This window comes from Glycine soja, chromosome 11, assembly GCF_004193775.1.
Source record: "Glycine soja cultivar W05 chromosome 11, ASM419377v2, whole genome shotgun sequence".
In the NCBI taxonomy this organism is placed as follows: domain Eukaryota; kingdom Viridiplantae; phylum Streptophyta; class Magnoliopsida; order Fabales; family Fabaceae; genus Glycine; species Glycine soja.
Genome location: NC_041012.1, coordinates 4,142,278 through 4,170,018, shown reverse-complemented (window position 1 = coordinate 4,170,018; position 27,741 = coordinate 4,142,278). Strand labels below are relative to the sequence as shown.

The following is a 27,741-nucleotide window of genomic DNA, read 5'->3' as shown; positions in this document are numbered from 1 at the left end:
AAACTTCTCTTACCTACTTCGAAGTTACTATGATCTTAAGAACAGAAAATAAAATTATAAAATTGATATTAGTCAAACCAAACATACTCTTAGTCTTTTAAAATTTTGCTAATTTGCTAATCAATTGTTGACCCCTTCTCTAATTAATCTTTCAAAACAACTACAGTCAGATCACCGTCTTGATTATTATTTTCAACATCTCTTAATTTAGCAAAGAAATTGTTTATAAGCGTGTTTCAACTTTCAAATCTAATTTTTGAAAAATAATATTCAACTTTTAATAATCTCCAAAAACAGTAAAAGAAAAAATTAAAAAAAAAATGCATAAAGGTAGCACAGAACAGAAATAGTAAGACAAGAAGTAGTACGATACCTAATCAGTTGTTATGTGATGTCAGTGTAGTTCCCAATCCTCACCAAATTTGTTGTCCTTTTATTGTTAGAAAGAACTTTCCCCTTATCTGCAAAAACACATACAGAACAGAATCTGAGAACCAGACCCTCTCAAACCGGAACCGCAAATGAAGCCCAAGGTAACAAAGTTCCATTCCTTGCCAGCTAGTCAGCTATGTTACATTTATATCCGCATTAAATGTTGTTCTTCATGTCACGCCTTTCTGAATCCTTTTTTTTTTTTTTTAATTTTATTTTTATACATCTTGAAAATCCATATGATCGATGTTTCATTTTCTGCAGAGCATTCGCATCCGTAACTTACCAACGCACCTGCTGCTAATCGCTGTTTGTCTGTTCACCTCTTCGTCCGCTTCCAAGGTCATTTTCTAATAATTTTTTTTTAGTTTTGAATATTAGAATTTCTAAAAAAAAATAATTCTGACTGAGTCCGAGGTAGCAGATCGGAGAAAATTGTGGGTCAGACAACAAATGCGACGCTGGACTCAGCTGCCAAACATGTCCTGCCAATGGAAATACCCGACCAAGATGTTCGCGGACACAACCTTTGAGCCCCACCTCCAAGGTTTGTTCCTTATCCCAATTTCTTATTCATTTTTTCTTATAAAATAAATTAATCACTTGAATTTCTCTGTCTAAATATACTAGTATTTCGAATTAATGTTGAATTGTTTTGGATTTTGGGATTTTGTTGATCAGGTGAAAGGCTTAGCGTTTAACCGGTATTCATGGCTGACGACTCATAACTCTTATGCTCTGGCGGGGGCGAGATCGGCCACCGGGTCTGTCATTGTGGCCCCTATGAACCAAGAAGACAAAGTTGATGAACAACTCAAAGTAAGATTCTCTTCCCTTTTTATTTTTTTTATCATAGGGTATAATAATGTTTAACCATGGATTAAATTAAAAGAAACAGGAAATAGAGATTTGCTGTTTGCTAGAAAGAATTCATAAAGGTTGGAACTGAACTGATATTGATTTATTACTAGTAAATTAGGAACTAGGAATATATCGCAAGGACAACTAAGATTATGCTCGCAAATTTCAAAGGGCATCGATAGTAAATTAACAATACTGATTAAGAAACGAATTCAATTATTCTAATTAAGAAAATAATTTAAAATATTTATTTAAAAACACTGCTAAAAAAGCAATAAATTATATTAATAATTTTTTTATAAAAAGTTAATTGTAGGACGTTTCATGCAAAAAATATTTTTAATTCATTTTTAGAGATTCTATTTTTTTAAAAAAACTTGTAACTTTTCTATTGTTTTTTTTTTCTTCCTTCCTTTAAAGATCAAACAAACAAAATTGGTTTCAAAAGGGGTTGTTGCAATTTGCAAAGATGATTCAATTACAAGGTAGTACTAGTTTTACAGCCACGCATTGCACCGGAATAACCATTACTAATACATAGAGCTTATTTGGGAATTGGTCTTGTCAAACTTGGTTTCCCCATTTAGGAAATACTACTACATCACTGTCACTCAATTGAGATTCTAACGACGTTGAGATGCGTGCAACTAAATTTTAAATGTGATTGAAATGTGTATTTATATTAATCTTAATTGTATATTTTTTTATTTTTTATAGGTTATATTTTATTAAATCGTATATATTTTTTTTCATCAGAAACAGAGTCAGAGAATTACTTTTATAACTTTTGAACAAGTTCCCCTTTTCTTTAGGAAAACATCGATGGTCAGTGTGAATCATATACTAACTGCCTAATAATTCAAGCATGAAGTAGCTGTCTTTTGACTTTTTTTTTAAATAAAGAAAAAGTCTTGTTTGGGGGGGGTGGGGGGGATTTTTATTGCGAAGTTTGGCATAATATTTATTGGCAATTTTTAAACCAAACAATTACTACATTTTAAGTTGAGTTGCTGATGTGATGAATGAATTAATCACATTTAAACATAATATAATCCATTTAAATAATTCACTCATTTAATTTGAAGGATAAACATCTTGATGATTTAAAGAAAACAATCTGTGAATCCCAATTTTGCACCCGGGTGGTCATTCGCAAAATCTGACTCTAGTCATGTTTCTTTAAGAAATTAAAATGGGGGGTGTATTATTAAAAAAATGAAGTCCTTATATTATAAATTATAAAATTGTAATACAATATTATTCATATATATTTCGGTTTTATTTATAAGAAGTATTCTTATAAATAGGATCAAAGACAGTATTAATATACGATTATGAGTGCTTTAATTTTATTCAGTGTATTGAGATCGACCCCTTTACGCTTTATTTTGTATTACAGAACGGAGTTAGAGGATTTATGTTGGATATGTATGATTTTCAAAACGACATCTGGTTGTGCCACTCCTTCCAAAGCAAATGTTTCAACTTCACTGCATTTGTAAGTGCGTGTGGCCCTGCTTTCTAGTTTCTTGAATGCGACACAAATTGGTCCAAATATTTTGTTGTGGTGTAACTTTCAAATGTCTATATCATTTTGCAGCAACCTGCCATAAACGTGCTTAAAGACATGCGGACATTTCTAGATGGAAATCCATCAGAAATTATCACGATCTTCATTGAGGACTATGTCACAGCTCCTCAGGGCCTAACAAAGGTCTTGAGAGATTCAGGGCTGAGCAAGTACATGTTCCCAGTGTCTCGCATGCCCAAGAATGGTGAAGATTGGCCAACCGTCGATGACATGGTTCAGAAGAATCAGCGCCTAGTCGTCTTCACTTCCAAATCAGCCAAGGAAGCTTCTGAGGGCATTGCTTATCAGTGGACATACGTAGTAGAAAACCAATGTCAGTTCCCTCCTTGGAAAAATGTTTTACTTGTATTTGAGTTCAAACTTTTTGAATATTTCTATAATTTCTTTTCCTTTTTATTATTATTTGAAGTTAAAAACTGTTTCTTAATGTTACTGTTTTGTTGGGTTTAAGATTTAGTTGAACAATAATGATGACAATAAGGTTTAAAGTTAAGATTTTGTGCAAATCATCAATATCTTAAAATTAGCTTATCAAAAAGTATTTTTTATGATTTCTTTGTTATAAAGAATTTTTTAGGGGAAAAAGTGATACAACCTTTCTCTCTTTTTTTTTTTTCCAAAAAAAAAAAGAAGAGCAAATGGTAGTATTATATTTTAGAATGGTGATAACTAATCATGATTGTGAGTGGTAATTTCAGATGGAGATGATGGCATGAAAGCTGGTTCTTGTCCAAGCCGTGCAGAATCACCCGCAATGAACACAAAGTCTAGATCATTGGTTCTGGTCAACTACTTTCATTCTGCTCCAAATCGATCTCAGGCCTGCGCTGACAATTCGGCTCCACTACTTGACATGATGAAGACTTGTCACGAAGCAGCCGGCAACCGTTGGGCCAATTTCATTGCTGTTGATTATTACCAGGTAGTTACTTGTCTAAACTTTTATCAAACCACTCGTTCATTGTGTTAATTATTCATTACTCTCAACTTAGCCAAAAAAAAAGTTCATAATCTATAACTATTGATGATATTAATGATGTTTTATAGAGGAGTGATGGCGGAGGAGCACCACTAGCCGTTGATGAAGCAAATGGTCATCTCACTTGCGGGTGTGACAACATTGCCTATTGCAAGGTTTGGTTTCTCCCACCTTATGCATTGTAACTACTTTTTCTTTTTTCTTTTGAGTAGAAATACCATGATTACTACTTACTACTGCGTTTTTACCACTGTAAGGTAAAGAATTTGAACTTATATTACGAAATGTAGAATGAATAAATTGTGGCAATGTACATACAGGAAAACGCTAAGTCTGGCACATGTGATGTCCCTCCCATTTCTCCACCTCCACCTGCTACAGAAACCCCCTCCACCGGAAACCAGCAGACCCAAAATAACAATCACACAAACAATGCTTATATTGGTAGAACGGCCAAGTTGATGCAATCGGTTGTTGGAATTTTGGCTACGACGACTTTCTTGGCATGGTTATAGAGTGTCATTAGTTTGGGGGAGTTTATAATCATTGAAAATATGTATGCATGTATGTTGTAAACATAGAGTTTAGATGGTTGGGCCAATTTGATTCCGTGTATTGTATGGAATCCGAGTCATTTTTCATCACACGGCGCACTTTATGGCTGTATTGTGAATTGGTTTGTTTAATGATTGAAAGAACTTATCAAACTCTTGTCTCGTGAAAGAACTCCTTTCTATAACAGCTGTTGGTTGTGCACTTTGTTTCTTAAAAAAATGCAGTTCCATTATTGCTCGAGTCAGTAAATGAACTTTCAAATTTGGGGAGCAATTCATGCCTGAATTCATAAAAGTTGAGATCGTTTGAAGATTTGGGAGATCCAAAATACGCAATGGTGGGGCTTCCTCTTTTACACAAGACAAAGTCCAATTATAGTGGCCAGCCACCTAGAGCATGAATACATTAATGGAACTATCCGAGCCTCTCCAAATCGCAACATGAGTTCCCCACTTGACAAAAAAATGGGACTGGAGGACCAGTACGTTGAAGGGGAAATTATTTGTCATCTAATCTAATGCCAACTACTTGTACTGTGTCTAACTAGCAGCATGCAGTATTATGGCCATACAAAACCAAACCAAAAACTAGCATGTGGTATTAGCATTTTAATATGATGTACTCCTCAACTCCACTTTCTAGGTGCATGTCGTTGCAACGTTGACAGTGCAGTATGTTTTGATCAAACAGTGTTCAAGCAGATAAAAACATGATATCCAACGATGATGCATTATAATCTTTTATTGGGTGAATCGAACAATATGGCTAAAATTTACATGAGCAACCTGTGGCTGCAATCATCCCTTATTAGACGGGACAGACAGAATACGGGAAATCTCGATGTGTGGGTTTATGAGAGTATAGACTCATGTATAGAAGGCGCAAACAATGCAGAGCAAAGTATCAAGTATGTTATGTCCGATGGATGCAAATTGTTTGGCCTTCAGAAATGACAGGTTGTAAAGGGAGCCACAATTTTTTTGGCCATTAAAGAGACAGCTATCCAAATTTATTGCTTTTCTATTTGAGGGTTCGATCTTGTCTCATTGGCACACATCCCATTTTCAAGCTTACCATCATCAACTGACACAGACACAGTTACCTCCTCTTTCAACCCATCCCCTACTCTATCATTAGGTGAATGTCCTGCATCCCTTTTAGCTCTGCGATCCTGTAAGTAAAAATCAAGCAGCTCCATAGTGAGAACATCTACGGTTGAGGTATAGATCAAACACAGAGGTTACTATAGCATAAATGAATATAAATACCTTCAACACAATCAAAATATTTATAAACATGATGTTCTTGTTTAAATATGCATTCATACGAAGAGTTCACATATAAACTATGATACACAAGTAGAAACTAAATTTGATGCAGAACTCCATTTTAGGCCGCAAATAGAAATTTCATAATATGGTAATTTAAAGTGAAGAATAAGGGATGGCTTTTTATTTAGTCTTTATTGAACTTTAAATATGTTTCCTTTTAACTTCACATCTTAATTTATACTCCCAGTTAATTAAAGAACAAACACATGATATGCATACCTCACTATGCATTAATTAGCCCTACTCTGAGGTTGAAATTAACTTCAGCAGAAATTATTGTTACCTCTTTGTAAGGGGAATCTTCAGCTTCAAGCATGTGTATCACATGCCCCATTTTAGGCCGCTTTTGTGCATTAGGATCAGTGCAGCGTAAAGCTACAAGAAGAGCTCGTTTTAGTGCTCTTGAAGTTGGTTTCTCAGGAAGCTTGGGATCAAGCACCCCCTCTGGATTTCTGTTGCTAACCATCTTCTTGAGCCAGTCTACCAAATTCACCTGAAAATTTTGTTGAGTTTTCAGTTACAAGTGAAAAATTGCAATGAAAAGGAGTTTCACAACACCGAAATAGATCAAACTAACCTCTTCTGGAGGCCGACTATAATCAACCGGATTCCTTCCTGTAATTAGTTCCATAATAAGAATTCCAAAACTATAAACATCACTCCGTTCATTCAACATGCCAGTACTCGCGTATTCAGGAGCAACATATCTGCCAAAAGAAGAACAATTAAGGGAATTGATGGAAACCCGTCATGACCAATAATGCTTTGAGCAAGCAATGGAGCAACAATAGACAAGGAAGATAATACAAACCCAAATGTACCCATGACACGGGTTGTGATATAGCTGCTGTCAGAGCCAAGGAGTTTTGCGAGGCCAAAGTCTGAAACCTTCGCATTCCACTTCTTACTGAGCAAAATGTTGCTTGATTTAATATCACGGTGAACAACTTTTGGTTCTAACCCCTCGTGAAGATAAGTTAATCTGTTGAAAAGCAAACAACAGTTACAACCCCAAAAAAAGCATATTTCCCAACGGAACAATAAAAAAACTATATTAATTGGTTGTTTAGTGTTGAAGTGTTTACCCTTTAGCCGTTCCCAGAATAATGTTCATTCGAATTTCCCAAGTTAGAGGACTGCAAGGCCCAACATCCCCATGCAGCCACTGCTCTAAATTACCATTGTCCACGTACTCATAAACAAGCATTCTGCAGCGTGAATAATAATAATTAAAAAAAAACCTCATCAGTTCAAAAGTTCATATCTATACTACAAAAAAAAAAAAAAGAAGCAATTTTGGATAATTAAAGAAGAAAGTAAGAATACCTATGAGCTCCTTCAGCACAATAACCAAGCAACCTGACTAAATTCTTGTGGCGAACACGTCCTATAGCTTCCACTTCAACCTTGAACTCCTTCTCAGCTTGGCCCCTAGCGTTATGAATTATTATTATTAGGTAAAACATGGTTGATATTGAAGAAAGAAAATAGAGAAGTAAGTGAGAGACCTATTATTGAGCAAATTTTTAATAGCAACATTCGTATTGTCGTTCAAGATACCGTGATAAACAATTCCGTATCCACCTTCGCCGATAACATTCTCAGGTGCGAAGCCGTTAGTGGCGTCTTCCAAGTCTCTTAGAGTGTACCAGTGGCCCCAACCCAAGTGAGAAACTTCGGGAATGACGGTGGGAAGCTGAACCTCGCCGCTGCTGGGGTCATTGGAGCTGGAGCGAAGCAAGGCACGCTCCGGGTACGAGATTCGGTGGTTCTTCCCAATCTCGAACTGGATTCTGTGGTAGCCGAGGGAGTTGGTTTCCTCTTCGGTGGGAGGAACGGGGTCAGGTTCGGGGTAAGGTTCGGGTTGGAGAGTGGGGTTGGTGTCGAGCCTGATTTCTTGGATCTCTTTGGAGACGTCGGGGATGGAAACAGGGTTGGTTTTGGAAGAGCGCTTGAAGGCGAGCCAGACAGAGATGAGGAAGAGGATGAGGACGATGGCGGCGCCCACGCACACCCCGAGAACCACCCATAGGCGGAGGCCGAAGATGGAGGTGGTGTTGGAGAGCTGGTCGTTCATTGCTGCAGCGCCGGTGGTATTGCTATTCATTCCACCCACTTCAGAAGACAAAAAGAGAAGAGTGAGAAAATGTACAAGAAGAAGAAGAAGAAGAAGCAGTGGCAGCTGGCATGGTGGGACCCGGGGAGAACGCAGTATGGATGCAATCAATTGTAGTGTTGTCACTCTGTTCTGTCTCTTGTGTGCTGTGTGGGAACTACGCTCTTTATTCTCAGAATGCTACGTTTTTGTCTCTCAACTTCTGAATTCTCTCTCACTCAACTTAACCAATTACTAATACCAGTAGCATGTTACAATAATTTCAAATTTCTATTATATGCTTTTTCCATTCTCACCATTATGCACCCAATTTTAGTTCTTGCAAATTATTTTGCTGATTTTTTCAGATTGTTCAAAAGGAAATTTTTATAGGAGTATACGATACTATTACTGTTTTTTAAACAATTGAATAAGTAGTTAAATTTTTTTTTGTATTCTAAAGAAAAATTTGGACTCTGTTTGGTTACACTAACCTGCCTCGCGACGCGTATTGCATTTGCACTATTCATCATTTTGGGGTACCAACGAATATTTTTGTGTCTGTGGACTCTATACTCAATAGGAAAGGGGCTTTTAATTCTGCGCTTTAACTTTTTAGGAACACACATAGACATAGATGCACTTTAATTTCAACGGTGCAAATAATGATTGCTAGTCAAAAATCTGATTCTTTATCAAATGTATTGCTAGTCAAAAAAATATACTACTAATTATTTATAGCAAAGTGTTCATACAGTGTTTAATTCATTAATCCATCAACCAAGTTGAACCTGGTCAATTTAAGGGCGATTTGTTTAAAATTAAAAAATACTTTTTAAACTAGTATTTTTTGAATGGTGGGTTTTTAAGAAGTATATATGATTTGTTTCTTAAAAAAATTTAAAAAATATTTTGTTTAAGAAAAACAGTTTACTTTCAAATAAATAATTTAAACATACAAAAAATTACTTATTTTATTAAAAATATATTTTTAATAAATGAGTTTAAACAAATATTTTTAACTAAGCCAACCTTGATTTGAAATATGCTGACTGCGTTGTTGTTTTAATAAGTTTAGTTATTAAGATGGTTTTATAATTACAATTTTTTAATTCCTATACTTAAAAACTTCTTTTAATCCCTTCATATATTATTTTAAATCTCTTTTAGTATGAGTCCTACCAACTAAAAGAGGTTAAGATAGAATTTTTTTTAAGAGAATTAAAATATTTTTTTTTTGTAATTATAAGAATCAATTAAATGATTAGTTGATCTGATATCTTGTTTAAGAAAATCAAATGATCTGTTGGTATTTTTTTGCTAATTTCAAAATATTTAATTTGAAGTAATTGGCGTTCTTTTCTCTTAAAAAATATTAGTTCAAATGTTTAAAAAAAACAATAAAAGTATATATTAGTTCACGCATTTAATATGCATCAGGGAATTATAATTGAATTAGGTAAGTTCTTCGTTGTTGGTTGGACATAATTCTTAATCGTACCCACCGACATTAATTAGTTTGCCTTGTATATATGGATGCTTAGGATGGCTACAATTCAAGCCTGGTATAAAAATGACAATGAAGAAAACACACGTATGGGCTATACGAGTTTGGTGAGAGTGTGAGACTATCCTACCTTAAACAAGTTCTTATAACCTGTCCTCAACTTACATATATTTAGTGCAGGTAACAGGCTAAAATGTGCACAAGTAATAAATAATTCCCTCGAAAAAAAACTACAATTAAATAATCTTTTGGTGCTATTAAATACGGCCTTTTTTTTTTTTTTATAAAGAATATGGGTTCTTAATTTCAGTATTTTAAATATTTTAATTTAAATCTGAGTCTTAAAAAAATTACCTATTTGGTGCCCCTGTGCTTTTTGAGCCTTTGGTATGTGTGATATAGTATCATCCAAGAGAGTGCACTTTTAAGGACACTCAACTGTAGACAAATAATTTTCTCTCTAATTCAATTTCAATTAAATTATATTAATTGCAGAGGTAAATATGTGGTTCACAACATAAAATTAATAAATAAAAAAAATCGGCATAAAATTTAAAGTTAAACTTTAGTAGCTTTACTCCTAATTCCGTCTTAATTATATGTTTTGTCCACTTTATCCTCTTATCCTATCATCCAAAAAAATTAATAAAGAACTCAACTACAGTAAATTTACTTAATCTAAAATTTGTAATGGATTCTTCTTGGACTTAATATCAAAGACCATTTACATTTTTTTACATCATCTTACAATAAATTTTACGAGAGAATATTCACGATAGTTTCTAAATAGAAGAGAAGGACACTATATATATTTTATGTTAACAATTGGTTAGGATTGATTTCATTAAGAGTAATAAATAAGTAAAAAATCATGCTCAAATTTTATAAATTTATAGGACTTAATTTTAATTAATTGCAATACGTTCACATGTTATTTGAGTGCTTATTTATTCTCACACTAAAAAATATGCATTGTAGATTTGTAATACAATCATTATTCTGCAAAATACTTCAAAAAACCAAAGAAGAAAAGAATCAATCTTTTAAAAAAAAAATGAAAGAGTATCACAAAAGACCAATGACTAACTTGTTTCAACAACAAAAAAAAACAATCACTTGTTAATAACATCTGGATCTTACATTCTCTTATATGTATTTTGCATCTCCTTTCGAAATTTTCATTTTAAAATGTAAATTTTGTATTTTAGAATTAACTTTTCAAAATAAGAGATGTTGGATACAAATAAGAGAGTAGTGAAACAAATACCCCTTGTTCATTGTTGAAAAGAAAAAGTAAATGCGAGTGTCCCTAGTGATTCATTTTGGCCACTAGCATTCATATTTTCATGTCCCTAGTGATTCTTGCATTTTGAATTACTTGAATTGACAGCAAAATAGCTACAATTTCCAAAAGAATTGACCTGTTTGTTTAAAGCATCTAATTTTTCCTCATTAAGGTCATTACTAGTTGTGATATTCATCTTCCCGAAACCGGGCAATCCAAATTCCTTCTCAATGGAGCAAAACAACTTCCTGATCTCACAAGACAAATATCCAAGGTCACCAGAATCCAGTCTAATGCCAATTGCTTTGTATCTGCTCAGGACATCATCTAAACTCAGCAATGAATAACAATTTCATGATTCTTTGTAAAAGAATAAAGTGATTATGATAAACATGCATGGAAAACTTCTTGACGTACCCTAAATCACTGAGAGCTAATGCAACTACACAAAAGTTAGGGATTCCACTTCTCATGACCTGTTAACATAAGCAAATGTGACTATATGCATAAATAGTTAAACTAAACTAGAACTAGTTTACAAAAAGGCATAAAATAAGGGTAGGATAAACAAGATTTTTACCCAAACCACTGGACATTGCTGGTCAAAATGGTGCTTAGATTATACATGCCTAATAGTAATAGCAAGAAATATAGTTCCAAAGAAAACATTATACACTTACATCATCAGCGTCTACTAGGGCTAGAAAGTTATCAGGAAATGCCAATGCATATGTGAATGCGGCCAGCTCACTTTGATTGGTCTCAGCAAAATTGCCACGTAGTGAATTCGATCGCTGCATAGTGATAAATAACTCAGTTCAGATTATTGTTGTAAAAGAGCAAAAACATAAATATATGCTACAACAATAAATTTATTAAAAACATTTTAATAGGCCCATATACTAAGAATTCCAAAATCAGAATAAATTTCTAACACAGCATTCCATACACTGATACACCTAATAATCCTAGTATCCATTTTTTATATCCCCATATATTCCATGTTCCATGATTAGACGGTAATCATTTATGACAAGAATTGACCAAACCAAATCCCCCTTCCCCAAAACAATTTAGCTAAAAACCAAAAATAAAAAAAATAATAAGGATATAAAGGCTTTAAATCATGAGATCTGAAATTTTCTCAGCCAGCTTTGAACTAAACTAACAAAATCTTTACATGTGCTTGAACCATCTTTTTTACGAATCGATTTGTCTTTAATCTCGTCAAGGTTCTACATATCACAGGACAGTCAAGGTATGTAGAAAAGTAAGCAAAGGAATTATATCAGAAAATGGCTCAAGTCATAAGAAAGCATAACAATACTGATAACTGAAATATATAACTAATATAAGGATACGAAAGGTTTAAAAAAATTACAAGAGGATCTACCTCATCATTTCAAGATTTCCTTTGTTCTATGATTTTATGATATCACTCTCTCTGTAAGCTTACTTGTTACCTCTCAATTCTATTACTGCATTTGTCACTCTCCAATCTTGATCCTATAAGAAATTTGCTCTTTGCCAGTTGTAAATTTTGCCATTACAATATCCAAAGAGGTTCATAAATGTGTGAACTAATTGCACTGCATTGTTTTTCATGAACTGCAGAATATGACAATTTTTTTATAGAAAAAGATAGCATCCCTAGTTATTAACAGGTTTTCCTATATTCCTAGCAAACAGTAGTGCCTCATCACTTGTTAGTTGTTACTGAACTTTTTCTTCCAGTATAAAGATGTAACTCTCTTTTTCACAGACAGTAATTGGAAATAATCAAATACAGTTTTGTCCCTTTAAGCATTATGCAAGAATAGATTAAACAGAATTTTTGTCCCTGTTTTGTCACTATATAGGGTTATTATGTATTACAGACGAAATTACAAGTAGAATGAATTGGAGTTATATTCATTCTCAAGCATCATCTGAATATATATGTCAATAATTTCAATGAAATGGTCACATACCATAAATGAGCTAACGAATGCATGGGAATGAGTGTCACGAAGGGGAATCCCAAATAACATTCCTGCTGCAACGTTGCTATTGGTGTGCCATATGAAAAAGTGAAGTTATACAATAGCAACCTAAGGTATTAAAAAAGCAACGAACCTAAACAAATCGGCAAAAAAGGAATGTCAAGTTAACATGATAATCATGCCACGATATAAATGCTGATATTATAATCAAGAAAAGTTGACAATCAACGCTTGACAATCAAGGAGTATGTTGAAACCAGATTTTAGTTATTTCTTGCAGCATGATGAATTAATTCATATGGCTGAAAATGGGACGTGGTGGGAGATATTAACTGTTTCAAAGGATTTTAGTTCTATCCTGTCATGGGTTTCCCAGAATTTTTGAACCACAATTCCAGGACAGATATACACTTTGCCTAAGTACAATGATTTACCAGAATTTTTGGAACCACAACCAGGATATACCAGGCACTTTGCCCTTTCTCAATTACAATGTACAAACTCATAGGGTAACCACGAACCACTAATAATACAAAAAGCAGAGTTTACATGCCATGCTGCCAAAACCGTGGCTTGCCATCTTAAATTTAAAGTTATGAAGTATCTTTTATTTTTTGCAGTTATTAACAAATCTCAGTTCTACCAAAAAAGAAAAAAACAAATCTCAGTTAGAAATATATTTAATTAATAGTCAGAGTAAATACTAACACTGTACTATATTGGCATTGTGAAAAAACTTAGTCTCCAAAAAAATCCCAGGCATGATAACTGTTAGATATACACATAATTCAATGAACTTTTCCTCCCTACTATAGTACCAAACATAACCAGAATGAAAGTTGTTAAATCGATAATACCTTGTTGCATCAAATCCCCCAATGTAACTGTACTTTGATGCACCCACTCCACCATCAGGCCCCTACATTCAAAATAAGTAGCATTCTTTTGATGAATCATTGAGAAAGGAAAGTATTCCTAATTTTTTTCGTCTATTATTTTTCCAGTATGACTTATAACCTGAGCCCTTCGTAGTCCAAACTCAAGTAGAGTTTTTGGTTTTCCAGCAACAAAACGATGCCTTGCAGCATTAGTAGAAACTAATGATGCAAAATTAATTAGATAGACAAAAGGTGTTTCCAGCAATTGAACAACCTGAACAATAGAAAATTCAATTTAATGCAAGAAGTTGATAGTCCTTGGAAGAAACAAGATTCAAAAGCGACATAAACTGAAAAAGAGTATTTAATGGTAGCAAGTACTCACGGCAATTGGACCTTCAATTCTCAATAGGGGCACCTTAAGAAAAACAACTGATCCTTTGGGAATAGCATAGAACTCAACATCAGAACAGTCAATTCCTCTAAGATAGTCCAGAAAGCCATCCTATGATTTAATCAATCATTATCAAAATTGAAACTTTGTTGTGAAGAGAGAATCTACTAGAAAAAAGCCAGCAGCATCAAACTTTGCGCCAGAGCATGTAAACTAGATCGTGAACTATATTATTTTAGCCTTAAACTTGGCTCCATGCTATTTATAAAAGAAACAGCTAATAAAATTGTCCAATAACACAGTTCCTCGATTCTCTGTATCCAATAAATGTGGAATGAGACTAATTTACTATTTAGTGGCTTCACTCAATAAAACAGAATGTGTCAAACGAAAAGTCTTAGAGAAAGTGTTGCTAACATTTCCAAAAAGAAATGCAATTTTGTTTAGCAGACCTATCTATCTTATCAAGGTAGCACATTCCAGACAATTGTAATCTATCTGTTGCTATTTTTTTTCCATTCAATCTACTATTCAACTACTACGATGATCTTATATATATCTTGTTATTGAAGAAATTTTGGAGTAAAACTAGCGCACACCATGATATGAAAATGAGAACACAATGTACCTCACATGAAACAGACAAATTATTTTTGATATAATCAATGTCTTCCTTGGTGAGCTTGTAATTAGTAACGAACCTCACGCATTCCTCCAAAGGGGTTCTTCCGAAAATACAAATCAAACCTGAAACAAGTTTAATTACACACACAACCACAACCAAACCCAAAAAAAAAAAAAAAAAAGTCATGCATGCATGCATGATGAGGATTCAATAGAACTAAATTACTGACACAGCTTGTTCTTGATGTTTGCCAGCTTTCCAGTATGCATAAGCCATGATGAATTGATATTGATCCGCCAGCATAGGAGTCACCATCGGGTTCGTGGGCCCGCGTATGCCCTGACCCGATTTTTTTCTTCTTGGACATATTCGCTGCCATTGTTGCCGTTGTGTTCTACAAATTAACTAATTAAGCTTTAATATCCTATATATAAGAATCAAAACTCTCCAGTGTGAGTGAAGAGCGAGCGTTTGAATGAAGAAGAAACGTGAGATTTGAATGTTTGTTGAGTTGGAGAGAACTGAAAACACGACGTACGTCCCAAAAACAAATACAAAATGGTTACGGTTCCACTTCTCTACGTTGAACAACACAAAATCAGGTAAGGTTAGGCAATGATCTTTGCTTATTTTTCACACCACGTGGCAGCTTCTCTACGTTCCACTTCGGTTATGGCTTTGCATTTTATCGATCGACATTGTGTTCAACAAGAGTTTTGCATTGATAATCGTTTTCGATAATTTTTGGTGCTGGTCATTTTTATGACAAGCTCCGGAGCATGATACGAATGTCATTATCATTTACTTGCAGAAATGGAATTAATCACGTTCGTTCATCATAACGAATAGTTGTGTGATTCATCGGTCATGCATGATGCATGCATTTTCAGAGTAAAGTTTTGATGTCTTTAAACAGAGAAATATTTTGCCTCAAGAGTTTCGAAATCAAGCAAAGAAAAAATGGATGTATTGACTCAACGCCGCGGGATATGGAAGTAGTTACAGTCCACCGCAGTTCAAGCATACACTTCTTGCATCCAATAATGCTCGCTCCTTCTTTTTATTTTTTTTATAAATATTTATAATTGAGAAAGAATTTACTTGAGTTAGTTGCCAAGTTAAATTAAATTTGAACTTAAAATTAAAAATGTTTAAAAGGAGTAAACAATAAATAAATTTCAATATACGTGTTAGGATATAATATGTGGCTTAACGATACAGTGATAATACTTTTGGTTAGTGAATAGTGACAGTGTATTGTTAGATGAGCTTGATTATTGGGTATTTACTGATTCTTATGTATTAAATACCTTGTGACCAAGTGATTAAATTTGTAAGTGATGCGGCATCTCTGGTGTCATTACTTAATATAATTTCTTTGCATTTAAAAAAAATCCATACAGTGATGATAATTCTTAAAACGCACTTATTTAAAAAATAATTCCAAAAACTTTCTTCATTTTAAAAAACTCTTGAAAATATTCTCATTTAAAAATAACTGAAACAAATACTCTCCTTCAAAGACGAATATTCATAGTAGTGGATTTGTATGCTTTTATAACCGTATAGAATTCAAATCATTTCGCATGTTATTTTCATTTAACTAGTTTTTAAGTAAGATGGGTTTCAATATTTATTGAGTTTCCACCATTTTTCCCCCTCTTCAAAGTCCCAGCAGTGAAAGAGCCTTTTCTCAAGCTTTATGGCTCATCGTTATTGAGTAAACAAAACAATAATATATATATATATATATATATATATATATATATATATATATATATATATATATATAAAAGCTATCTTGTAGGTATTGAATAAAAAATAAATGAATTTTTGGCTTGTACATTTTCAATTAATTTGTATTTTTCAATATTTTTTAAAGTTAAATGTAGAACAATTATATTTGTATTCCTTTTATACAAATCAAACATACCCTAAAATTATGTCCAACGTCATCTACTCTTGTTAACATCGAATTCAAGAACTGACGGCCATACCCAATATTAGAGTTTTTAGAGACGACAATGGATTGGTCCATCCTGTCGCCACCCAAGAAGCCCATGACCAGCGTAGAGGCAAAGTTAATCAAACGCCAATTCACCTGACAAACTTAGCAAACATAATAACAAACTTCTCCTTTTTTTACAAGAGCATAATAACAAGCTTAGAAATGTAATTTCTCTCAAATTAAAAAGAACTTCTAAATATAAGGTCATATTTCTTTTTATGAACTAATAATTTAAGAAAAATCTACAACTATTTTGGTTTCATGCAAAAATAACCGTGTGCATCAAAATGAAAATTGGTTTTCAAAATTGAAGTAATCAATTAGCAAAAAGCAACTGATCAATTAGTACATTTTGTTGTAACACAAAATTTGTTGGCAGATATTAGCTAATCGATTAGTGGGCTTTACCTAATCACTTCATCTCGAGCTTTTTTTTTTATTATTTATGCAGATAGAATTGGTCTATTTAAGTTTTTTTTTTCTTAACTGATTAACTCACTTCAAGTGTTTTTTTATCAGTCTTCAAGTGTTCTTTTTATTTGCTCTTTTGAGAGATTCTCCTATATTTTCTTGATTTGAGTGAAGGTGAAACATCACTCAAATTGTAAGGACAAAGTGTTTCTTGAAAGATTAGAGAAGAGGGTGAGGCATTTCTCGAATGAAAATGGTAAAGTCTACCTTGGAAAAGTGAAAGATGAGGTTTCTCAAGATTGAAAAAGGGTAAGGTAACCCAATCAGTGCAAGAAAAGTCATATATGTGGCTAAAATTGGAGGTAAGTCAAAAGTAGTTAATTATCAAACTAGGATAACTTTTGGAGTTTGATTTTCTAGTTTCTCTACACTTGTTTTGTTCATTCGCTGCTTAGCATTCACTATTATTCATTAGACCAACATTTATTATTTTCTATTTCTAGTTATTCATTGCATCATGCACAAAATTTGCATCTTTTATGAAGTTATTCCGGTTGCATATAACATTTGAATGAATCAAATTACATAACATTTTAAAATTATTTTAGAATTTATAATCAGCCAATTCACCTCACTTTTGTAATTACGTATGGGACAAATAGAAGTCTCCAATGGCGACCTTCGCTACGTTGTGTGCGGTTAAGAAAATGACGCACAAAAATAGGCAATTTGTTTTTATCGTGAACTGAAATAAAACCACCATAGGATATTCTACAGTGGTTATATAATCCGCATAACAATGGGTAGTTATATTCTCTGCATACATTATACATACATAATTTTATCAACTCGAGAAGCTAGAAAGAGAAAAAAAAAAAAATCTGCTCTCATGTCACGTAGGCCAGAGGCTTTTTGAGAACATTACAAAATGCTCAAGGGATAATATTGAGATTCCTGCTTTTACGAAACCAAAATTCAGAAGGCATTACTGGCAGTAAACTTCAAAAATCTGACTTTTCGGTCTTCGAGTTGCCACTGACCACTTTCTCCCTTCTGCAGTCTCTGGTGAAAAGCTTTTCAAGACATGTTGCATTGCATGCACGAACCTAGCTACATATCATTCACATAAGCATCATATACCTACCTACCAACAATGTTGGTCTCACTATTTCTTATGATCACTCCTGAATGATCTCTTCCGCCAATGCATGGTTGCGAAGAGTTGCTGTTGTCTTTGGGTTCACATGCTTGCGTGTCAAAAGGGAATGATAGTCTCGTGCCTGATTCGAATTCTTTGACAACTGGGGTTTGGAAGAAAAGATTGGAGCATGAGATTATTGTATAGTAGTAATGGAAATATAGATTAGTTTATAATCACATTGAATTGTACGTGTACCTTGAGAACCACCTAATGTATTGGCATCTGAATGGATACCACTTGATTGCTGGTGCTGCAAAATGTCTTCCCCTCGTATTGGCTTTACAATTCAACAAGGGAAACATGTAATGTAACAAAGACCTTTTGTGATATGATTATGATATACTACAAGGTTGATGAGCGTACCTCAGAAGATCCTCCTTTGTGTTGAAGAGGTTTCATATCCGTTTGGATTCGGGGTTCCAGACCGAAAGAAGTTTCTGGGTTGTCAATGTATGGAGGATAGGGCACAGATGGCTGATTTGGGAGATTGTGTTTGTTAGGTAGATTGGATGCATAGTGCAAGGGATTGTTGTCTTGGTGCAGAGGCAGAGTAGCTGACATGTTTAAAGAGGTAAACCTGTTTCTTTCACTTAATTCCATACCCATCTGAGACAACTGCAGAGGCTGCAAGCCTTCAGGAAAGCACATAGGATGCAAACTCAACCCATTTCTCATTGACAGCATCTGAAATATTTTCATAAAGGTTAAGTTCAGGACTAGTCTACCTTCAAAAGTCAATTCTATCAGAACAAAACCCATTTTCAAAGTAACACATTTTAATTATCATAAGCTTCGAGTTCAGGTTAATTCTGAAACTGAGAATAAGTTTGTAATACTAATTAATTTAGAGGGAAGGTTTTTTTTCACTGCGAGCAACTAAGGTCTCCCATTTTTTCTGTAAACTTGATACATACCTAATCAACAATATGATCAGGCTCATTTTCTGTAATAGGAAACAATTAATAATCGTATTATCTTGACTGGCCAGAGAAAAATTTAATCTTTCCACTTGTTATCATTTGTTAAAGGAATCTTCACCAAAATTCAATATACATGTCAATTCCAACAGCACCTGTTACATATATATATGCAAATAGAAATACAAGAAACTACTAGTGAATTCACTGGATTATCATAGCAGCAAAGAAAAACAATGGCATTTCAAATCAAATGTTAGTAAGACTTTGTTGCAAGCTTCAGCACAAATGATAGCAGTTTATGCATTCAAGTAAAAAACCATTTATTTGGCGTCAAGACAACAGTTCCAGCAAGGATTTTCTCATATTTTCCTATATTTTGCAGTTTCCCATACATATTACTGTTCACATCAAAAGAATAGCAGACAAGACGGACAACAACAACTGCAACATCAAAATTCGCAAAATAACAATTTCATTTAATTTCCAATTGAAGTTAGGAATACAGAAGAAAATGAAGCTTTCAGCCTTACAAATAGGACAAAAATGCAGCATATACAAGAGATACAGACCTGTACTTGTAGCTGAAGCTGTTTAAGGTATTCAATAGCTTCATCGAGCATTGAAGCCTTATCTGTCTGCCACACGCATACAACAACTCATTACACCAAGACTAACTAATTACTAATAACTACAAAATCCTCCCGTTAAAGCTAAGGTTGAAGTCACTTGAAGAAACTTGTGTACCTTGTTAGAATTTGGAATTAGGTTTTGCAAAGCCTTCATTTTCTCGTTGATCCTACCCCTTCTCCGCTGCTCAACATGTCCCAGACCAGAGCAAAACCCACAAGGAAAATCACATAATTAAGCATGAATAAAACCAAACCCAAGTACAAGAAACAGTCATCAACAGAAATTACCAACCTTCTCTGACAAATTATGAACTTCTGCAGCTCTTGATCTTTTAGATGAACTCCTAGAAGAAGCAGCCTTTGTTGGAACTTCTTCGGCCGGAGCCTCAACACCCTCCTGCGTTCAGAAATTATTAAGCAACTGTACTTCAAAATTAAAATAACAAAAGACGCAGTGAAGTTTTCACTACAAAATTCAAATCCCCACCAAAGCAATAAATTCGTCCCTATTGTTTTTTTTTACCTCAACGAAAAGGTTCTGCAAAAGATCCGGAATAAAAACATACCAGGAATCGAAGTTTAGATTTCTTTTTTCCACACCCACAGTTATCAATATCACTATCAACCACAGACCAACTCATAACAGCCCCCCCCCCCCCCCCCCCCCCAAAAAAAAAGGTTAGATATGTTGGCGTTACAATGTCAAACTGGGAAATTAAAGTATTATATTATATATATATATATATATATATATAACACTTCTTGTAGAAAAGCAAAACTGCTAAGAGAACCTCAAACTTAAAAAAAGAGTAGAAGTAATAATGGTGTGAAATATACCTCACTCTCACAATCATAGTCATCATTCTCGTTCTCACTCACTCCAGCAGAAGAAGAAGACACATTTGCAGCAGAAGCACCATGGCCCTTGAAGGAACTGCAAGCAGCAGAACCGGAGACAAAAGAAGCGGTGGAATCAACGGCCAAGATCTTCCCATCTTGGAGCTGTGACGCCGTGAAAGAAGGGTGGTGTGCATTTACGTTTTGTTGAGCAGCGTTGGAGGTGCAGGATCCAGCAGGCATGGAGTGGGAAGGTGAAGATGAACGGAGCAGAATCTGACGCAGAAAAAGTGAGATTTCGTCTTGTGAGGAGAGGTTCTTGTCAAAGTGGTACATGTCACCCATTCTGTGTGTGTGTGTGTGTGTTTGAAGAATGCAGAGAACTGAAAGGGGTTTCGGTTTGGTTGTGGTGGTTTTGTTTTGTTTTCCGTGTGTTGAGAAGAGGAGAGAAAGAAAGTAGTAAATGGTACTGCAATCACTTTCAAGAACTTGTGGAAAAGGAAAAGGAAGAAGGACACGAACATGACATGATATGGGGAATTGTGGGCGGGTTTTGGATCAGAATTTGTGTTATGCCTTTCACGCGCCATCACCTTTCGCAACGCTTCACTTTTCACTTCAAGCCCGAGTAAAAAAATTATACTACCTCCTTCAATTTGACTCTGACAATGTCAAACGAATCAAAATAAATAAATATTATAATTTTTTACTTTTTTATTTCATGTTAATTTTTAATGGATTTTCTCCTAAACTACGATTACTAATTAATAGTTTGAAAATAATGATTAAAAATATATCTTTTAAAAACTATTAATTACATGAGTTATTATGATAAAATAATTATTTTAAAATAAATTAAAAGATTCAAATAAACATGGTATATGAGGAGGAGAGAATATATAATTAACCTTAATCACCACAAATACGAGGCCTGCTGTTCCAGTTGCTGTTCTTGTTTCTGTTTTTGCTGTGTCAGAAAGTGGAGTGGAAGTCCCGTGGTTGCACGCTCCACTACGCGTGGCAGTGGCACGTGAGCCACATTATCATCTTTTTCTACTCCCTATCTTTATTACTTGGGGTTGTTTTATTATATAAAAATAATAAATAAACATCTCCCTATCTTGAATTTGGTTCTCTGGGTGGAGAAATTAATATGATTCTGACTGATTTTTACTATGAAAAGTGTTTTCGTAGTTAGATGGTGTCTCACAAGAATGAGATCTAGCTCAAAAACTATTCAAGAGTGTAATTTCTCCTCTTAGGATTTAGCGTTAGGCTTATATACCTTTAACCCTATTGACGAGGCAGTCATATTGTATTTGTAGGGACAGTTATTTATAACTAGTGTAACGACTATCTCAAGATTCTCAGACACATCTCAAAGGACGTTATCCTCAAGTTACATAACGTCTTAATAGGAGTCAATTCAAAGCTTCCTTAGTCTATGTTCTATGGCTGTTAAGATGCCCAAGCCGATTGTCTCAATGGATATATAATTGTGCAATCTTGAATGCATAAGTCCCAAGAGATTAGAATCAATGAGTTAGTATTTTGAGATTGATCGAGTGTGACTGAAGGGGTACAATAAGTAACTAATTTTTAAATTGATAAAAAAAATAATTAATAATTTATTATATAAAGATTGGTACAAAATCTCAAACAATGCAAGTATGTTTTAGAATTCTTTCCAAAATTATGTTTAAAGCAAAAATGATTTTATCAATGAATCAAAACTTTTAATTTTTAAATTTATTTTGAATTTACATTCAAAAGCATGTAGTTATATTTTTAATTTAAACTAAATATGTACCTAATAATTTCTTTTAGAATGTTAATCTTTGACTTTTACCATCAATAATACCCATACAATTATCTTTAACCGATAAAAATTAATAATTTTATTTCTTAATTTAAGAGATTTTAATCAATTTGAAATATTAAATTATCTATGTTTTATTATTAATGAGGATCATATATAATATAATAATCTTGTAGCAGTTAATAATTTCTCTATTGAGAGGAGAGAATCAATAAAAATGGACAATTATGTTTCTCATGATTATTAGCGACTTTGATTTTCGTTTCTTTTCTATTTAATTAAATAGAAAATTAAAAGAACCATCTTTCCTTTTATTTTTCTTCTAACAAGATAACATAGAAAAAACATCTTACTTTTTAAAGCTTTCCTTCTTTTCTTTTTTTTCTTTAACCAAACAGTGCACTTAATTCGAATTTTAGTAATTGCTCATTATTTTGAAATTAAAAACTTGATTTTTCCAAGATTGAATTGGAAGCATAGTTTAAAATGGGAATGGTGAGATCAGATATGATTACTTGATCAGACGTCTCAGTCTCTACCTCTATGATGGTCTTGTCCGACTCAGCGTCACCTTAACCCGACACACAACTATGTGACAAATATTTATTAATAATATCTTTTGGCGAACCTTATTTATTCGTAGGAGCAGGTGGCGAATTATGATTAGCTTAGTCTATCTCGAAGCCAGCGCTGCAACGGGAGGGACCACCACAGTATCTGCGTCAATGTCATCTAACGTCACACACAGAACAAAGGGATCAACGATCATACACGGCAAGTAACACCTACCATCACTAATCAAACACTTCTTCTCTCTCTCATCCTCTATTTGCTATCCAAAAACACTCAACAGCAAGAGAAATAAGTACATCACAGAGGAAAATTATGTATTTTTAATTTTGTGTGGCTACATTACAAAAAAGTGAAGGTATAGAAGTAGTTTTTTCCCAAGCTTTATATTTTTATATTTCGTTTTATAAAGAGGTACGATAAACAATAGAAATTTTATATGGATTGATTTATTTAACAAACTTAAATTTCATATTTAAGTCTTATAGATATAAAAATATAAATATTTAGAGAAATCTCCCAAAAGTGATTAACTTAGTGTAGGTTAGATTTGCAAATAAAATTATTATAATACGTGTTTCAATACATATTCAATGGTTAAAAATAAAATTAAAACGAAAAAAAGTAATTTTATTTTTCATCAATAGAAATTAGTTATTAATAAAAGTGATAAATATTTTACACCTATGTATAAAATAGTAATTGAAAAATCTAAAACCAAAAGGTAATATAAAAATATTATATTATAAGTATCTAAATTAAATTATTATTTCTGAAATAATACCATCTACGGGAGTATATAATGTTATTTTTGTTAATTCCAAACGCTTGTTGATCTCTCTCGTGAGGAGTAGACTAGATTAGAGAGGTCTATTTTGCTTTTGCGATGTGAATAATGAATCCCTCGTGATATGTATCCATAAATATTGCGTAAAGTATGATTTGGGTGATCGACGGCGATGATGATTGTTAGTTAAAATTGAACGAGAACTTATAAACCAAATGCTGGACTCAATTGTGTATTCCATTCCAATAGATGGTACAATTGTACAAAGAGTGCGTTATTATGATTTAGAACTTAGAAGACAGAAGAAGGATCCGATGGTACGAACGAAATGAAGGCCAAGGGGGAGGTACTCCAGCTCCTGCTGTGGTCCTATCTAATATTTTGTGGGGTAATGCAACTTTTTTACTCTGACTTTCACGATAGGAGAGATGCGAGTGTTGTGTTGTGCCCAACCAAGGGTGAGGATTGAGGACCCAATTGCCTTACGATATGGGAATGGGGATGTTGAAAGCTTATAGAATATCAATGTTTTTTTTTTTTTTATTGTTACTTTCGTTTTAAACATATCAAAAAATATGCAAGATATAATTGAATAATACCACTAAGATATTTGTGAAAATATGAAAGATATATCATATATGCGTGATGCAAATATTAATATATATTTTTCCCAAGTATCGAAAAAATATTAATATATTTTAACAATGAGTTTTCATTCAGTGCAATATAGATGATAATATATTTAAATATTTTAAAACATCACATATATTAATATTTATTTAATATATATGATATATATATTAACATTTTTGGACTACTTTAACACCCATATATGATATATCTTTCATATTTTCCCCCATCCTCTTTTTTTTTCATTCTTTTCCGTCAAAAAATGACTGCACCTATCAGCAGTATGCTTACTAGAATAACAAGGTAATAAAAAAGTAAAAAGCTATCAAATGTCGATCCATATCTTAATATGTCTGTTTGATTTACGAGAAAATAAATTTGTTAAACATGTTTTAAGTGGTGTTTTAACGATAATAAATATAGGATAAAAAATAATGAATTAGTTTTTTATTTTAGAAGAATAATGAATTAGTTATATGTGCATAAAATAGATAATAGATGTAATGGATTGCAGTTCACCTAGAACCAAATCATAAACCTGGCTGGACAAATTGCATACCCAATCCTGGCTGGTGTTGGGCCTTTTCTCTTTTCACTCTTCATCTCAAAATGGATTGTGAAGTCTCAATTCCCAAATGGTGTTACACTGTTGGTGATTGTGGAGAGATCAAGACTTTGAAACGGTCCAAAATTTTGAGCAAATTTAAAATGCCACTATGTATCTTGCAAATTTAAAGTCTCTTGCTTCCACCATAGGGAATGCTTCAATTTTCTATGGCAACCATCAGGTTCGTTGGACTAGAGGTGGTGCCTTTGTTGGTTTGCTAGGTGCCCTTGTCTTGTTGTTCCTCTACCTCTCTTACAAGTCATTTCACGTGAGTGACTGCTTATGGCCTTGTCAATGTAGACTTTATTCGTTATTGAGTTACAGCCTACAGGAATCAATTAAGCATGTTTAAATGCATTATTAAAACATTTAAAATTATTAGTTTAAGTGTGTAAATTTTGTGTACTATAAACACTTGAAACAGCCGTGCAATCAATACATCCTAAATGTATGCTGCAATTGTTACACGTGTCATTTTGTAGACTCAATCTGACACGGGGTTTAGTTTTCTATTTTTTATATAATGTGCCAAGCAGGCTGTTAGGTCAATTCTGATGGAATGTATCATAGTGGTGCCATAAAATCATGGAGCTACTTAGAGCCTTTTAATTCTACCGGGAATAAAAAGTTATATACTGTGTGACAAGGTTGGAACAATCGTAACTAGGTTGACAGCCTATCAATTATGAAACAAATACAATCACCTCAGAAATATCATTAATAAAAAGAAAACTAACAAGTACATCCGGGAGACATAGACCAAACCCAAACAAGTAATATATACCTTAAGTAATCTACACTTTAAATATGAATTTGAAAAATCCGAATATAATGTAGAAACTTTTAGAGGTAGGCTTGGTGGTTCATTTACCCGCTAGTTGATCGGCTTATCTAAAGGTAAGTTTATTAACTTATTTAAAAGTTTTATTATTAATTGTAATGGTATTCGTACACCCTAATTTAGTGTAATTTGGGTGTATGTGGTTGAAGGAAGAGGAAAATAACAAGGAAGAAGAAAAGAAAGAAAAAAAATATAATATAGAGGAAAAAGTGAATATATATTTATATATTTCCTATTATTGGATGAATTTTTGTAATTGGTCAAATCAAATTTCAAAGAATTTTTTTTATGACAAATAATCAATCAAGTTTAGCAAATTTCCCTAAAAAAAATCAAGTTTAAAATTTAAAATTGTGAAACAAATGAGGCCTATTTAAGATGGCCTTAACTTGGCAAATTTACATGCCCATTAACCTCGAAAATCCATTAGGAATTTTCTTCTTTGTTCTTCTTATTTCCCCTTTCATGCATTCAGAACCTTACGTTTCTTTTTGCATCCTTTTTTCTCTTTTCACACCTCCTCCACATGTTTTTTAATATGCCGAAATCTCTCTTCTCTTTAACCTTTACCCTCCTTCCCTCCCTACAACCTCTCCGCTGTACCCCATCCATGGCCTCCCTTTTTTTATATTTGCTCTCTATCTCTTTCTCCCCAAGCCATCTTGGACCATCTTAGTCTTTTTATTTTTTCCTTTTTCATATCTTACGGAAACTAGTTTTCATAATGTAGTTGTGTTTTAATACATTATGAAAATTATTTTCTTTAACGTAATTAACAGCATTGGGTCATACCTTTTTTTAAAAATATATTCTAGAAATTAGTATCTCGAAAGAGTATTTTTGTATAAAAAAAAACAAAAAATACATGAGAACGGTGCAAAAAGAATCTCCTTCTTTTGGATCAACTTTAAAAAAAAAAATGTTAGATGTCATATAAGTAATGATGAAGAATGCACCGGAATGTTGAAGAATTTTTATAACATATTCTTTTATCTCATTTCCCCCCTATTTTTATTATGTTTTTTATTATATGAAAATGTGCAAAAATCAATTATACAAATATATTTTTTTTTGTTCGTAATATTTTACTATGTCAGAACAATTTTGCAAATGGCAGGTATGCAGGACAAGATCTAAAAAAGTCTGCACATTGTAAAATATAGGAACCTCCCAATAATGTTTATTATACAGTTTATCAAATAACGGGCATGAATATTTGTAGATTATTCCATCTTATATTATTGCTTATTATTTACCTTAATTTATAAATTAAATATTTAGTTTTTATTCTTGAGAATAAAATATTCTTTATACACTCTCTTCTCACTGCATCATATTTTATTTTTTATAAGACAATTTTTTAAATTCAAAATTAAATTAAATAAAATTGATTTTTTTATTTAGTTAACTAGTTATTTAAGAAAATGAGATTTTTGTTTAATTTATTTAATAATATTTAAATATATTAAATTAAATTAAGTATAATGAGATTTTTTTGACAGAGTACAATGAGATATTCATAAATTACTAATAAATTTTTTTATTCATTAAATTAATTTTGAAAATTTTCAAAGTTCCTATATTTTTATATTTCAATTTATATTTATATTGCCAATAAAATAGCCATACATTGATCAAATCATTTTTTCTTATATACTCTATAATTCATGTTTTTGATATTTCATTTATATTTAATATTTCCAAATAATGACGCGTATGGGAGGCAGAGTTGTCCAGAGGTCGTGCCTTACTCGTGGAGATGATGGCTTAGGTTTTTGTAATAAATTATTTGGCTAAAGGATCGCATTGTACAATTCTGGATAGCCAAGGGACAAAAGGGTACCAGAAAAAGAAAGAAAGAATATTACTGAATAATTAAAAAGGTAAAAAACGCTCTTTGTTTGTAGCAGGGAAAATATAACAGAGGGAAAATATAAGATTTTCAAATACATTTATACTTAAGACA

General features: G+C 33.0%; 3 protein-coding genes and 1 pseudogene across 4 annotated transcripts; 1 reads left to right on the top strand and 3 right to left on the bottom strand.

The window, feature by feature from the left end:
- Positions 1 to 356: 356 nt before the first annotated feature.
- LOC114374815 (PI-PLC X domain-containing protein At5g67130-like) lies at positions 357 to 4,650 on the top strand. The gene is made up of 9 exons (XM_028332512.1): positions 357 to 533; positions 697 to 774; positions 857 to 979; positions 1,114 to 1,251; positions 2,693 to 2,791; positions 2,894 to 3,197; positions 3,583 to 3,806; positions 3,932 to 4,018; positions 4,184 to 4,650. The coding sequence occupies exons 1-9, from the start codon at positions 522 to 524 to the stop codon at positions 4,376 to 4,378; spliced, it is 1,260 nt and encodes a 419-aa protein (XP_028188313.1). The 5' UTR covers positions 357 to 521; the 3' UTR covers positions 4,379 to 4,650.
- A 472-nt stretch (positions 4,651 to 5,122) lies between these two features.
- On the bottom strand, positions 5,123 to 8,078 carry LOC114374813 (probable serine/threonine-protein kinase At1g01540). Its single transcript, XM_028332511.1, has 7 exons — positions 7,258 to 8,078; positions 7,076 to 7,180; positions 6,835 to 6,957; positions 6,561 to 6,731; positions 6,327 to 6,456; positions 6,033 to 6,242; positions 5,123 to 5,589 (listed from the first exon to the last, which is right to left on the bottom strand). The coding sequence occupies exons 1-7, from the start codon at positions 7,854 to 7,856 to the stop codon at positions 5,428 to 5,430; spliced, it is 1,500 nt and encodes a 499-aa protein (XP_028188312.1). The 5' UTR covers positions 7,857 to 8,078; the 3' UTR covers positions 5,123 to 5,427.
- A 2,406-nt stretch (positions 8,079 to 10,484) lies between these two features.
- On the bottom strand, positions 10,485 to 14,830 carry LOC114376631 (annotated as a pseudogene).
- A 2,825-nt stretch (positions 14,831 to 17,655) lies between these two features.
- On the bottom strand, positions 17,656 to 21,078 carry LOC114377668 (transcription factor SPATULA-like). 2 transcript variants are annotated; one of them, XM_028336295.1, is made up of 7 exons: positions 20,522 to 21,076; positions 19,977 to 20,081; positions 19,800 to 19,865; positions 19,625 to 19,690; positions 18,499 to 18,819; positions 18,331 to 18,412; positions 17,656 to 18,235 (listed from the first exon to the last, which is right to left on the bottom strand). In XM_028336295.1, exons 1-7 carry the CDS (start codon positions 20,864 to 20,866, stop codon positions 18,075 to 18,077), a joined length of 1,146 nt encoding a protein of 381 aa, XP_028192096.1. In that variant the 5' UTR covers positions 20,867 to 21,076; the 3' UTR covers positions 17,656 to 18,074. The 2 variants fall into 2 exon arrangements, with proteins under 2 accessions (XP_028192096.1, XP_028192097.1); XM_028336296.1 differs by lacking the exon at positions 19,625 to 19,690 and having other exon boundaries at positions 20,522 to 21,078.
- Positions 21,079 to 27,741: the final 6,663 nt, after the last annotated feature.